We start from the raw sequence: 14,999 nt of genomic DNA on the forward strand, positions 1-14,999 counted from the left end.
TGAAAAGATAGTGTTGTTCCAGGCACTCATCTTCTGCATGTGTTTTTATCTTACAGTACAATAGAATGTTCACAGATTTCTGTATCTGGGGAGATCTCTAGAACACTTCTCCATCTTGGCCAACTCTGATTCCTTTCCAATGATTAACTGCAGATTCCTCAATGGTTCCTCATTGCTTCCCGGATAAAACCTTAATTCCTTTACGTGATGTCTTAGGCTTTTTATGACCTCGCCCTGCTGGCGTGTCCCTCATGACCTCCACCCCACCCGTCCATGTGGCCCCTCGCAGGCAGCCGCACCACAGGACGTGTACTGCTTTGCCACGTTCTCCCTCTAACTGGAATGCTTTGCCTCCCTGTTTGATTAAATGCGTCTCCTAGCACCTTGTGCTGACTTACGTCACAGCACTCCATTTATTCAGCGAATACTGAGTGCCCACTACGTGCCAGATGTTATTTCAGGGATTAGGGGACAGCCTGGAACATGACTGACTAGATTCCTAGTGCCATCTGTTGAGTTATGCGGTGGGACTTACTATATACTCGTATACACGGTGTTGCAGTTACCTTGTTTTTCTCCCATTAGATGGTGAGCCTCTTGAGGGGAGAACTGTCCTTTATGTCTGGCTTAGTATCTTGCATGTAAAAGTAGACTCTCTGTAAATTTTTAGTGACGTCTTGTAAATTTACTAAATACCTTATTGAATGAGTGAAATTGGCAGGCTCAGCACCTACAGTGGTCCTAACGCGTAGCCATCGCGTGAAAGTGGGTTGAAAGAATAAATGAAAACTCAAGTCAGAAAACATTTTATTCTTAAGCATCTTAAGCTCAAGGATTGGGACTCGCAAGTGACTAGTTTACTTGTACACACTGAGGTTTCCAGTCTTGGTTTCTTAAGCTTAATGCTTGTTCCAGTGGACCCTCAAACTTAAAGATTGGGTCCTCAATACTTGTTTGCTGTTTCCCCTTATCTTCTTGAAGACATTTTCCCGTCCTGTTGTTGGATTTCACTCGTGTTTCTTCCAGGGTATCTCGACCCCTTTGCTTCGCATAGCGTGGGCTCGGATCATACTGGATGAAGCTCACAATGTTAAAAACCCCCGCGTGCAGACTTCCATTGCTGTGTGTAAGCTCCAAGCCCATGCCCGCTGGGCTGTCACTGGAACCCCCATTCAGAATAACTTGCTGGACATGTATTCCCTGCTGAAGTGAGTAAACTCTTTGAGATGATATGAGTGTGAATCCCATCAGTGACCTTCATCATTATTTCATATCTCTTGATAAAGCTCCGGTGTATGCCACGTTATCTCCTGTGGCAGATGGCAAGCCTGTCAACCTTTCAAGGGCAAAAGAATGACCATTTATGAGAAAAATAATCTGTTGATTGACTGGCTGATATCGCACTTTGATTACATTCAGCCACTATATATGGATAAATATAGAGCAGATTAAATTAAAGGAAACAATTAAAGTCATCTTTCTGCAGCCCAGTGAATGTTTTGGGCTACTTCTGCTTTAAAACATACGGCCTGGGGTCAGGACTACAGTTTATTTGAAGCAAACAGAAAAGAATGCTGAATTTCAAAATACTTGTTTTTATTAAAGTCAGCCCATAAGAAGATATGGAATCTCTTTGCTCGCCTTTGAAGCTTTTGGAATAAATTCTAGCTGTTGGTTATATGTCCTGTTGTGATGATACTGACATTGTTAATGGGAAAATTCACATTTTTATAATGTGGTTTTCGTTACTGACGCGGATCTTTTTGATCTGTCTTGCAGAGCTTTGCTATGAAATTCACTTTTAAAAATGATTGGATGACAGATGTAACAGATAATCTGATTTGTTTTTCATCTAATGTTTTTCTTTGAACCTTTATTCCATCCTCCCATACTTCTTTCTGACTCTCTGTCCTTCTTCCCCAACAAAAAAGGTTTCTCCGTTGTTCTCCATTTGATGAGTTCAATCTGTGGAAGAGCCAGGTTGACAATGGTTCAAAGAAAGGAGGAGAACGGTTAACTATTTTAACCAAGAGCCTTTTGCTGAGGAGAACAAAGGACCAGCTGGACTGCACTGGCAAGCCCTTGGTAATCTCATTTATACGTGTCCGTGGCAGGGGGGCAGGCCAGGGAAGGTGGATGACCGTGTCCCTTCTGGGGTAGGACAGCTCTCAGATTTGCTTCGGGAGCCTCTGAGTCTCCCATATTCCTGAGGAGGCCCTGGGCTTGCTGTCCTGCCCTTGTGGCTCAGCGGTCCCGTTGTGTCATGTGTTGGAGCGAGCAGTCGTGTTTTAGGGAAGGGTGGGAGCTGCTGTCCGGGGCTTGACTAGATTTCCAGTGTCAAATCGGGGGCATTTACTCTAATATTCAGTTAACTTGGATAACTTCATCCCAGCTGGTCTTTTCTTTTACTCTTCCAGGTGATGCTGCCCCAGCGTTATTATCAGTTGCATCATTTAAAGCTTTCTGAAGATGAAGAGACTGTTTACAGTGTCCTTTTTGCAACATCAAGGTGTGTGCAATGAAGAAGCACTTTCTTACCTGTATTGTATGCCTGTCCTTACTAGGGAGTGAGTGGTGGGGCAGGTTTTCTCCAATGGTAATTATGGCATTATTGATAAGTTGGATATCCGTGTTCCGTTTTTTATAATCCCCCTCTTTCACTCCTTACCCCCTCCCTGGCTCACCTTTGTCTCATATACACAGTGAAGGCTTTTGAACCTGTTTTTCATTCGCTTCCTTGCACAGAAGTGCTGGGTGTGGTCCCTGCACCAGGTCTGCCTCGTCCCCATGGGGCCATATTGGGAAATTACATCGCTTTGACCTTTGAACCTCATCCAGCATCTCATTGGAACTTACAAAAATTGCTCTGTAATCTTTCTTGTCATCTGTTCTTTGCTCTTTCTCTGAAACTCTTCTCCTTCCCTGAATTCCAGATATAACTCTCTCCTGCTGGATACCTCTCATTTCTAACATAAATATGCTTTTTTCTCCTTGTATATACCTTATATATGTTAACAATTATCAATAATGTTATGCTAAGCAATAATATTGGCATACCAGTATATTATATATTAATATTAAATGTTATATTTTATATTAATATATTAACCATTTAAAAATGATATTGTTTTTTAAACAACTGTTTTTCATTGTCTTTGGCCAGCACTGACTGTGAACCTAATAGCATTTAAAAGTCCATTTTTATAATGTTTCAAGGTCCTATGGCAAGCACAGTCAAGCAGTGACCATTTAAACCTGTTTGGTTTTAGCAAACATTGTATGTATATTCTCTTTTTTGATCTGAGGCAGGTCAGCTCTGCAGTCCTACCTACAAAGACAGACAAGTGTGGGTAACCAATCTGGACGAAGCCCTGATAATCCGTTCAGTAGAGGTGAGCAGTGGGACACTCCTAAATACATGTAACTAAGGAAAATGTGCTTTCAGAGTCAGAAAGTTACAGCAGTGGGAGGTTGTGAATTCTTGGTAGAGACTTGACGTTCGTCAGGAACCTCAAACCACAGTAAATAGACTGATCTGTAAGCGCCAGACTTGGTGGTCTAAACTTCTTTTTAATTATTTTCGAAATCTGCTCTATTAAATGCAAGTGGGTCTATAAAGAAAACCAGTATTTCATTTGGCTTAGTTGGTAGAGAGAAGTGAGTTGTGACTATATGATTGACGCTCCGATCAAAGAAGTTTAAAAGAGCCGTACTCAGTTCCCGATGCTTCCCCATGTTTCTCTGTTTTACACCCTGTACTATTTCCTGTGGTTTGTTTTCCTTCCTGGAAGTGGCACAGGAGTTTGGGCCCACTGGGCCTGGGCACTCCGTGGCGGCAGACTCACAGAGATCCAGCACCGCCCACATCTTGTCACAGTTGCTGAGACTCCGCCAGTGTTGCTGCCACCTTTCTTTACTAAAATCGGTAAGAAAAGCTTTTCGTTTGGTCCCCAGGAGGGCTGCCGGGGAGTCCATTTCAGTCTGCTGCAACTGGGGTCTGGTCTGTTGGATGAAGGCAAATGGGGTTTGGGGTTGTTTCGGTTTATGGTGAGCCAGAATAGAGGGGACTCGTTTGTTTTACTTTATTTTATATTAATCTTTATTGACCTTGATAATTCCCATGGTGTTGAACAGTTTTTATTGTTTGTTTTCTTTTGTTTTAAATAAGCTTTTTAAATTTTAGAATGGAAATGGCATTTTATTAAAAAGGAAACTATTTATGCATACTTTGGTATTTTGGGACATCGCAAAACTAATTTAGTTACCTTTTTTCCTGCCTTCAGGCAGTATTGGGGCTTTAAAGTCTAGTTGTGAAAACTCAAGTATTTATGCAATTGGAAAAGCTGCCTTTACATTGGAGCGAGGCACGTCATAATTAAGGGGAGTGTGGTATTCTTTTGAGGAGTTATAATAATATGTCTTGATTATCAGTAGCTTAATTAACTGTACTGTCCCAGCTGGGGACAAAGAATGATCATGTAATCTGTCGGGCAAGTCTCTAAAAAGTTCCATCATTTGATTCATTTTTAATCTGGTTAAAAAAAAAAATTGCAAGATTACATTTTAATCAGGGCTTCTCTGAGGAGATACTGATGACACATTAGAAGACATTTTGCTGTGTGGAGTGTTAAACAGTCAGCACGTCATTGGCAGGTAACATGGCCGGAAGCCTCAGGTGCCCACTGTTGTCCCCTTCCTGTCTTCTGCTCAGGCCTTGGACCCAGCAGAACTGAAGAGCGAAGGCCTGCTCCTTTCCCTGGAGGAGGAGCTTGGTGCCTTGACCTTGACCGAGCTCCAGAACACAGAGCCGTCCTCCACGGTTTCCCTGAATGGCCAGTGCTTCCAGGTGGAGCTTTTTGAAGACACGCGAGAGAGCACCAAGGTACTTTTGTCACCTTTATCCTAGTAGAAAGGCTGGGACTTCTCACATGTTTTTCTGTGTGAGAGCACGTTTGTCCAGGTGGCGACAGCTGTGTGTTGGATGGCAGAGCTCGAACTATTCGATTTTAGCTGGTCAGATTCTCTCTCCAGTCTTAAATTCTTCTTTCATTTCATGAATAAAACTAAAGTTTCATAGTGGGCTTTCAGGGAGTGATGTGGGCCAGTCCTGGCATCAAGGCACATTTCCTGTCACGGATTACTGGGAAAGCAGCCTATCAGGTTCATGCTAGCGACAGGGCCTCAGGGAGAGCAATTTGTCCCAGGAAAGCTTGAAAGGAAAGCAACAAAAGCTGGACCCTGGAGACCATGTAATACATCTGGGCACTGATTGCTTGGACGTGTTGAAAGGCTTCCATCTGTGAGTATTGTTTCCTACGTGGCCTTCCGTCTTCATTAGTCATTCTGTTCTACTTTCATTAAAGCTTTTTAAGGCTGAAGAGCTCTATTAGAAGAAGGCCGAGATATGTTGTAACTTGAGTCCTGCCTTTCATCTTAAGCCTGTTCCTAGCCTCAACCTCTCTCTTCAAAGGCTTTTTTTAAACAAAGAAAGTAACTAGAAAGGAGGTCACTGCCAAGGGAATGGTGTTACTTAAGAATTACTTTCAATTACGTTTTTAAAGTATTACTCAGGTACTAATAACGGAGAGAAACATAAGAGCACCATATGTGGCCAGACTTCCTGTTCTAGCACCTCCAAAGATAGCTGTTGGGTTAAAACTTGTATTCCTCATAGTTCGTGTTCCTTGTCTAATACTTGGGTAATATTTACTCACAAGGCTTCTTAATGTAAGCCCATTCAAAGCAGTTCACACCATTTAAGTTGATTCATGTAGAGAAAGGATTTTCGTGGATAACATAGACCTAAGCTCATGCAGAATGTTGCTAAAATTTGGTCCCGGCTCAGGCACCGTGGATCCTGCTCTCCCACTACAGTTTTTTCAAAATACCCATCACCAGCTTTTGCTTTTTCCTTTCCTTCCTTCCTTCCTTCCTTCCTTCCTTCCTTCCTTCCTTCCTTCCTTCCTTCCTTCCTTTTTAATTTTTTTCGTGTGCCAATCAAAGCACTTTCCACAACCTCTAGTTGCCAAGACACCACGCACTTCACATACCTGCTGTTTTTCTTCCTACTGTATTCAAAATGGTACGGTTTGGTGACTCACTTCCTGCCCAGGCGTAAGCATGTTTGTTCAGATCGGAAAGCAGCCCTATGTGGGGGCCTCTATAGGTTACTGTCATTGCAGCCTGCAATGGAAGAGCTGAGGGCACCTCTGCATTTTTTCTGGCTCAGCCCTTTTTCACTGATGAGGAATCTGAGCTCTTACCTGGGGGTGCCGGAGTGATACAGTCACGTGATGACAGAGGAAGCACTTTCTTCATCTCCTGCTTCCTGATCCAGTTTTCTTCCTCCTCCACCATTCTGGGGATGAGCTCCAGGGCCCTTGGAGGCTTTGGAAAGGTCGTTCGCATTAGCAATCGGGAAGAAGGAACTCAGCTGCTGTCCAGAGTGTCCCTGCGTTCTTACTGACTGGTCCCATGTGGACTCAGGTATGCCCTGAGGGGTTTTTATAAATACCCAGAGAGCTTGTTTGGAAGCTTCAGCAAGTGTTCTTCAGTCTGAACACGTCCTCTTCTTCAGCAGCATTTGGAGCAGGCCTGAAACTGGGTAAAGCGCTTTCACTTTCTCCTACCACAACGGTTAGGCTAGTACCTTGTCTGCTAGTCATGTGCTAGTTGCTAGTGGTACAGAAATGAACCAGACGTGTGCTGGTGTGCCTCCTTGGAGCAAGGAGTCACGAAAGCAAGAGATGATTAACTAAGCAGTTAATACACAATACAAAAAAGACCATGATACTTGAAACAAAAGGCATCTGCAGCAGCACTTAGGCAGTGGGCACCTAACTCATACTTAGGGGGCTAGGAGGACTTCCCGGAGGAAGTGCCATTAAGCTGACATGGAAGGGTGTTCTAGGCAGAGGGAACAGAATGGACCAAGCTGAGGCAAAGCATGGCTTAGTGGAGGAAGGATTTGGATGTGACTAGAGTGTTATTTGGGGAGGGCATAGTGAGAGGTGAGGTTGGAGAGTAAGCAGAAACCAGAGCAGCAGGGATCACTGCAAGGACCTTGGGCTTTACCTCAGTGGGAAGCCACGCAAGGGGCTTTAGCCAGCGGAGGAAAGTGACACACTGACAGTTTAGAAACAGTTCTGGCTGCAGAGACAAAAGTGCAGCAGAGAAGGATAAGACCAGGAGCAGAGAGGCCAGACTGGAGACTACTCAGTAATTCAGGTGAGGTGTAATGCAGAAAAAGTGCTTACACCTGCCTGTGTTAATGTGACCTTTTTCCAGATTTCATCTCTGTTGGCAGAATTGGAGGCAATCCGAAGAAATTCAGGGTCCCAAAAGAGGTAAATGTGTTATTTCATTATCTAAGTATTGCTTATAATTGGTGAAGCAAGAAAATTTGATATTGCTGATAACTATAAATCTTAGCTTTTTATATCAAGGACCTTAAGTCACGCTCAGCAGAAAGCACTGCTGAGCTTTTTGTTATAGCACAAATTCCCTGTGATTTCTAATTAAAATATTTGTGGCACTGGTTGAAAAGGAAATCCCTAAAGGATCAGCGTAAGCTAAGTATCCAAAGAAATGTTTAAAAGAGAAGTATCTAAAGAAAAGCAAGGGTGTAACATGCAAAACAGAGCGAGCCCCCGCAGTGCTAGGGTGGCCTGGATCTAAGGAGGTCCGTTTGTTATTTGTTACCAGTTACATGTATGTTATAAATTGGTACTTGTATATATGAAATATTTTAATCTAGAAACTTAAAGCTCTAATTGAAACGTAGCTTGGGGGGGGTATATTGGGGTTGGAGGGGTAGAGAAGTCCTAGCAGCTTGTTCTGACTGGTTAAGGGAGGGTGGCCTGTGTCCCTTTTCTGCCGGACCACAGATCTCTGGATGAACCCCTGGTCCCCAAATAATAGGAGGCTGCAGTCCTTACTTTAGTCTAGCCACCACTTTATCCGGACTTCATTTAGCAAAAGATGAATTGTAGAATGGATCTAGAAACAATGAGAAGCATTATCATCATCTTTTTAAAAGTCACGATTTATTTATCCACGTTATGATCTTAAAACGAGATCTAAGCGTGTACCTTTCCACCTCAGGTAACAGAAGGCCTTTCCTCGGCCACATTTGATAACGGAATCTTAAGAATAGCAGTAGCATTCTGCCACTCATCTGTGGATGAGTTTGTTTAACCTGCGTGGGGGGGTTGGTTGTTTTATCCTTCCTTCCAGTGTCATTGTCTCTCAGTGGACCAGCATGCTGAAAGTTGTAGCGTTGCACCTGAAGAGGCACAGACTGACGTTCGCCACCATCGATGGCTCTGTCAACCCCAAACAGAGAATGGACTTGGTAGAGGCATTTAATCACTCCGGGGGCCCTCAGGTACGCGTCGGTCACATCAGAGTTATAGAATTAAGAGCAAATTGTCCTTAGTTATACAGAGGAAATTCTAATACGGCAGCTCAATTTAAGTATATTCATGGCTTTGATCCCTGCAGGTGTTTTTAATTTATTAGACATTTATGGGGTACCTATCAAAGTGTGCAGATACTCGAAAGAGAATAAATAGGGCTGAAAGAGGAAGAGCGGAACTGGTGATGATCAAGGAAATCTTTGTGGAGGAGGCAGGCTTGGAGACGAGGAGGGATTTTGATAAGAGGAAATACGGAGGGATGTGGAAGAACAAAGGCCTCTAATTATAGTTAATAAATATTTGGAAAGCGGCAGTTGAGTGATAGGAGAATCACAGCAGAGGTGGGGGCGGGGGTGCAGGTGCAGAGACTGATGGAACAGACGTACTGGTTAAAGGAAAGTTCGCTGAGCTAACCACTCCCAGTGCTCTGTGATAGCGTTCCTGTATTTTGGCAGGCACACAGCCATGTCTTATGGTTGACACCCACACATGAAAATGTGAAGTGAGAATTTCCTCAGCGGTGAGGCAATGGAGATAGCATCTGAAAGTTTCAAAACAGTGCATTTATGACAGCAGAGGAAGATTCGACAGGAACACGTTGCTTATCTGTACTGATCTTGGACTTGAACCTGAGACAGAAGGAGAAATGTGTTATGAGACCAAATCTGGATGAAGTTAATGGTGTTTTTCCTTCTGAAGGTTATGCTAATCTCTCTGTTGGCTGGAGGTGTTGGTCTAAACCTGATTGGAGGAAACCATCTTTTTCTTCTGGATATGCACTGGTAAAGATTCTGGATTTTTCTTGACTTGTCACAGCACAGCAGGGAGACCAGCAGACTCTGTGCTCTTTGTATTACAGAGCTGCCTCCATGCTCACGTGTGTAGATACAGATCTAAATGGGGTAGGACTAGTTGACTGCCTTAAATTCCTGAGCAAGCAAGGCTTCAAGTGACTACTTAAAATAGTCCATTCACTTTATTGTTAATCTAACATCTGTTTCCATGGAGACTGGGAACAGGGCTTTCCTCCTGGCTGAGAGCTACATCGCTCAGTCCTGCCTCTTCAAAATACCGTACTTCAGGTTTTTCGTTGAGAAATCTCAACTCCAGAAAACAGGAAGAAGCAAAGGCAGAGGACTTTTCTGATTATGTTAGGAGTATACTTAACATATAGCTTCACATGTCGTGTCAACACTAGAAAGAAGCATTCTTATTCTGGAAATAAGATAAATGAGTTAGTGTGTTAAGAGACACATAAATAGTCCCACTTTTTGATTTTCAAATTCAGCCAATCAGGGATTGCTACGTGTTGTTCTAATGCTCCAGGCAGCCCAGATGGTCACCAACAGGCCAACCTGTTGTTATCTCCTGGGAGAATGGGTGTAGGTCTTACTTGGGACACCCCTATATGTGGGAGTGAGGAAAGCAGACTGGGAATTACACTGTTTTCTAAAATGGAGAAATGTACTCCAAGATTGTAACAAGGAAAGAAGGGAAACGAGTTTCAAGTTGCTGATGAAAATACGAAGAAGGAAACACATGGGCTCCTTGTTGGATCACAGCATACGAAAGTTGAAAAAGGTATTCGAGATCATTAGCCAGCTCTCACGTTTCCAAGTAACAATCTGAAGCGTAGGGGGTGAATATTAAATATCTTGTCCAAGGTCATCCAGCTAGTTAGTGACCACACGTGAGTGTTGGTTTCACCTGTTACCCATAGTTGTCAACTGGTGATAGCGTTGAATATCAGTAGTCGGACCCCTTTTTCTCATGAGATGGCAAGAAGGTATCTGACTGACCTTTCTGAGGCCAATATCGCCTAGGACGGAGATCTACAAACTTTTTCTGTAAACGTTTTAGTCCAGATAGTAAATATTTTAGGCTTCGCAGGCTACATGGGTTTCTGTCATATTCTTCATGGTGGGGTTTTGTATGCTTGTTTTTACATCCCTCTACAAAGGTAACAACCATTTTTAACTCACAAGCCATGGCGTGGGCTGGATTTGCCTGGGGGATTTGGGTACCCCGGGCCTAGGATGTCAGTACTTTGAGCTTGATCTCTCTTCCACCAGGAACCCATCCCTTGAAGATCAAGCTTGTGACCGAATTTACCGCGTAGGGCAGGAGAAAGATGTCGTCATACACAAGTAAGTAAAGTCCTCCCGACCTAGGACCCTCCCCAAGTTCTGCTTTCGGGCAAGTCTTTCTTGGCTGTGTTCTAATCGGATGTAGAGTATTGGGTGATCAGCTTACTAGTGATGCTCCCAGGACACGTCCCCTTGGTGTCCACTCACCAGTGGGACCCCCTGGTCCCCACTCACAGTCTGGAAGGGAGCACGGCATTTGGGGGTAACCTGCAGTTGGTCCCTGCAAAAGAAGAGCAACCTTTTGTCATAGTGAGCTTCTCAGTCCAGACAGCCCATGAAAGGGCCCTCTTCTCTCTCCCTCTCTCTCTCTCTCTCTCTTTGTTTTTAACTTTTATTTTGACATAATTTCAGACATTTAGGAAAGAAAGAATTCTTACAAGAATAATACCAGAATATTCCCGTATGCTGTGCATGTGTGTGTACACTTTTTTCTGGGCCATTTGGGAGTAAGTTACAGACATGATGCTTCTTTACCCTAAATACTTCAACGTGCATTTCCTTAACCATAAGGACCTTCTCTTAAGGACATAACCACAATAAAATGATTGAAATCAGGGCGTTAACAGTGATACAGTACTGTGTCTGAGCGATGGACCCTATTCTATTCTGCCACTTGTCTCAGTGATGTCCTTCACAGCAAAAGAAAATCCTGGATCCTTGTAGCATTCAGTTGTCATGACTTTCCTCCTTTTACCTGGCACAATACCTCAGTCTTTCTTTGTGTTTTATGACCCTGGAAGCCAGTAAATAATTTTGAAGAATGTCCCTCTGTTTGGGACCCTCCTGTCTTTAAAAACAAACCCTGTCTTAATGTTATCGTCCACTCTAGTTGTGCGCCTCTCCTTCCTTTTCAGGGCCAGGTTTCCTGGAGAACTAGAAATCACTGACTGTCTTTATTTGCTTACCTCCCATTCATTCCTCAACCTTTACAAACTGGCTTTCACCTCTGTCGCTCCATTGAAACTGTTCTTGGTAAGGGGCACCAAGGAATTCCAAAATTTGCCAAATACAGAGATTACGTTCGTTTTCCTGTCTTTAGCTCACTTTGTATGCACCTCCCTTCAGAATCCTTAAGTAAGTCCAAAGTCTGTATCTTCAGTTCCAAGGTCCCCTAAACTTCAGACCTAGATACTCAAAACCCTGCTAAACACCTGAATCAAGTGTCCACGTGCTCACCATTTTTAACTCAATTGTCTCGTTCAACTCATAAAACTGATACCTATTGAGCACTCACTGTGTATCAGGTACTGTTACCTTTTCCAGGGACTCAAAATGTCACAAGTTGAAGTTATTTTCTCCTATCACCTCATGTCTATTTACTCTTCTGTATTCCTTGTCTTTGTAAATATCTAATCAGAGCCAGAAACAAGATTCTTCCCTCTTTCTCACTTTTCACCTACCAAGTCCATTAATTTTATTTTCTAAATGTTTCTTACAACCGTCCCTTCCTTCCCAGTCCTGCTGCCACGTCCCTCTTTCAGATCTAAATTTCTTAGCAAAGCCACTGGTGATCTGGCCTCCGTCAGCGTCCCAAGCTTCTGCCATTGCAGTACACCATGGTCGAGTCCATTTGACTTTTGCCCTGGCCACAGTGGATGAGTTGATCTTCCTTCAGCATACCATGTTCTACAATCAGCCATGGTTTTACACGCGTTCCCAGTCCATGAGGTGCCCTCCTCACCCTTCCATCTGGCCAATGCTTGCTCACCCTCCAGTTCCCACATTGAGTTAAGTCTGCAATGGAGCCGTCCCGGAATCTCCCAGACAGATTTCCTTTTACTCCTTTTGCACACTGGACACGTTTCCACTGTAGCACTTTCTAGGTCACAGTCTTACTGTTGCTGTTTATTTTTATGTCTCTCTCTTGTGTTCTCTTTGAGAGCAAGACTCTTCATCTCTCCATACCTCCACCTGGCACAGTACATGGCACATAGTGAATGCTTGAGCAGCACGTGGCGAATGAGAGAGTGCATGACAACAGTGGCGTTTCCTCAGTTTGTAAAACCCGTTTTCAGTGTGAATTCGCCAAGAAAGAAGACACTCTGTGCTTACACTGGCGTGCATATACCTAGCAGAAACTTGCTAGTTTCAGGGCCTTCTGGCCTTATCAGGATGAGCTTTTTTGTGTGAAAGCTGGATCTCTACACTTCTTTGGACAGGGATATCTTTTGCTTATTTTGCATTTCTCAATTACCTTAGCTTCAGAAAGAAGTAAAGTCCATTTGAGTCACATCATTTTAAATAGACATATATTTAGTGCAGGTTGTTTAGATCACCTATACACAGAGTTCCTAACCAAACCTAAGAAAGCTAAATAAAGGAATAAATCTCACTTAAAAACTGAAGCATAAACAGAAGTTTGAACATGTTATTAGATATGCGGCTTTCATTTTCTGATTGTTTGCTTGTCTGTTTTGTAGATTTGTTTGTGAGGGAACAGTGGAAACGAAGATCTTGCAGCTCCAAGAAAAAAAGAAAGATTTGGCCAAACAGGTTCTGTCAGGATCTGGAGAATCTGTCACCAAGCTCACCTTGGCTGACCTCAAAGTCCTTTTTGGCATCTAACTTCCTGTTTCTAGGGCTCAGTATTGTGCCACTGTTGGTTTGTATTAGGACCTGGGGAGAACGACCTAACCACGGTCCTTTGGACTCTCCTGTCACCGTCAAGCCTTGTGCCCGCCACACAATGAGGTGTACTCTAGTGCCCAGAATGGAGGACCAGTTATCATGTTAACCATTGGTTAATCAATTAACTTATTTAATGAGTGACATACAAGCCAATGAATTATTTCAGATAAAAGAAAATGCTTTCATGTTAGATAATTTTAGAAAACAACTCTGGGAGAGTTGTACATACGCTTCAGTAAAAGCTCAAAAAGCCCTTTCTCTTCTCAGCTGATGGGGGACCCAGCATTATTACCTTTTCTAACAAAGAGCCTATCTCTTTGTCTCTCCTGCCAGTGAGGTTACTCCTGTAACCTCTTTGTGGGCCGAGCAGAGAGTGGACCCCTACGGCCGTCGCTCTGCTGTTGTCTCCATCCAGGCGGTTCTTCCTCTCAGGCGTCAGATCAAGGAGGTGCTTTGTACATAAACAGCTGTTCAGCGTTTCTATCAGCGTGTCATTTAGTAGTTGGTATGGTATCATTTAGTATTACTGTATAATTTGGTACTGCTATCACATCATGTAGTATTTGTATCATATAATGTGATATTTGTATCATTACAGTATTTGCATTTTTACAGATGCACAGTATCTTCATTTAGTGTTGTATCATTTAGCAGGTGTGCCATTGTATCATGTAGCATTGGTATCATAGGTATAACCTAATAAATATGTGTTTGACACTGTAACAGAGATCATGCTATGTGTTCACTAAACCCCATTTCCTTTTCCTCCTGGGCACCCAGCCTACATTTCCCAGTCGTCACTGCAGTTACCTGGGTCACATTACTGAGTTCTGGTCAATGGAATGAGGAGAGAAGTGATGTAAGTCTTTTTTTATCTGCTCTCTAAAACTTTGCACGTGATTCTTCATGCTGTTTCTTTGCTCATTGGTCCATTGGATGCAAAGTTACTGATGGAAGACTACAAGGCCCTAGAGAATTGTCAAGCCTCTAGATCAGGGATTCTTAACCTATTTTTTGGCCATGGTCCCTCTAGGTAGACTAGGAAGCCTTGGTTTCTGAATGACTGGGAAAAGCCCTCCCCACATGTACCTCCCTTCTCACCCCAGCTCACCCACATTGGACTATGACATGATCAAGAAAATATATTTTCTTGAGCCACTGAGATTTGGGGGTGGTTTATATAACAGTTAGTACCCTGACTAATACAAACTCTTGAGGCTTTTGTACTTTGGGAAACTTCAGATTTCCTTCTTCCCATTAGCAATCATTTCTAGAATGCTTACTCTGCTAATTTTTGCTAGAAAGAATTGTAGTTCTTTCTAGATGGAATTGTTGCCCTCCTTTGAGTGAGGATTAGGAGATGAAACCCTGTTACCTCAGTCACAGTTGTGGACTGAGGCGCTGGCGCCTCTTTAAGCAAAGACGCCCCCTAAGGCCAAGGTCGAAAGGCTTCCGAAGGTAACGACAGTCTGGCCTGGTGTGAAGAGTTCTGGTGTGGAACTTAGACTTAACCTTGGTCCAGGTTCACTGTAGCTGGGGATGTAATACCCTTGAAAATATCAATTTCTTTACACTTCAGTTTCCACATTTGTAAGATGGGCATTGTTTTCAGAACGCAGCAGCTACAGTGAGGTTCCCGATAAAATCAGGAAAAGAAAGATGTAAGATTACCCTATGGGAGTTATGCTATAAGATCAACACACCAGGGCAAAGATAGGTGTCACCTGAGAAGCAGTGGCTCCCAGGACAGCAAGAATGTACAAACCCTACCTCTGCCATTTGCTGATTGTCTGATATTAGGCTAGTT

The 14,999-nt window shown here is 43.2% G+C and overlaps 1 protein-coding gene across 1 annotated transcript in view; it reads left to right on the forward strand.

The window, feature by feature from the left end:
- TTF2 (transcription termination factor 2) overlaps positions 1-13,885 on the forward strand; it is a 34,854-nt gene extending 20,969 nt beyond the window's left edge. Inside the window, 11 exon segments of the mRNA XM_033093045.1 lie at positions 1,027-1,208; positions 1,932-2,085; positions 2,418-2,509; positions 3,310-3,392; positions 3,792-3,925; positions 4,712-4,882; positions 7,288-7,346; positions 8,236-8,386; positions 9,117-9,199; positions 10,490-10,564; positions 12,985-13,885. Of these exon segments, the coding sequence (XP_032948936.1) occupies positions 1,027-1,208; positions 1,932-2,085; positions 2,418-2,509; positions 3,310-3,392; positions 3,792-3,925; positions 4,712-4,882; positions 7,288-7,346; positions 8,236-8,386; positions 9,117-9,199; positions 10,490-10,564; positions 12,985-13,129 (1,329 nt within the window). The 3' untranslated portion in view covers positions 13,130-13,885.
- Positions 13,886-14,999: the final 1,114 nt, after the last annotated feature.

Source organism: Rhinolophus ferrumequinum, chromosome 22 (assembly GCF_004115265.2).
Source record: "Rhinolophus ferrumequinum isolate MPI-CBG mRhiFer1 chromosome 22, mRhiFer1_v1.p, whole genome shotgun sequence".
In the NCBI taxonomy this organism is placed as follows: Eukaryota; Metazoa; Chordata; class Mammalia; order Chiroptera; family Rhinolophidae; genus Rhinolophus; species Rhinolophus ferrumequinum.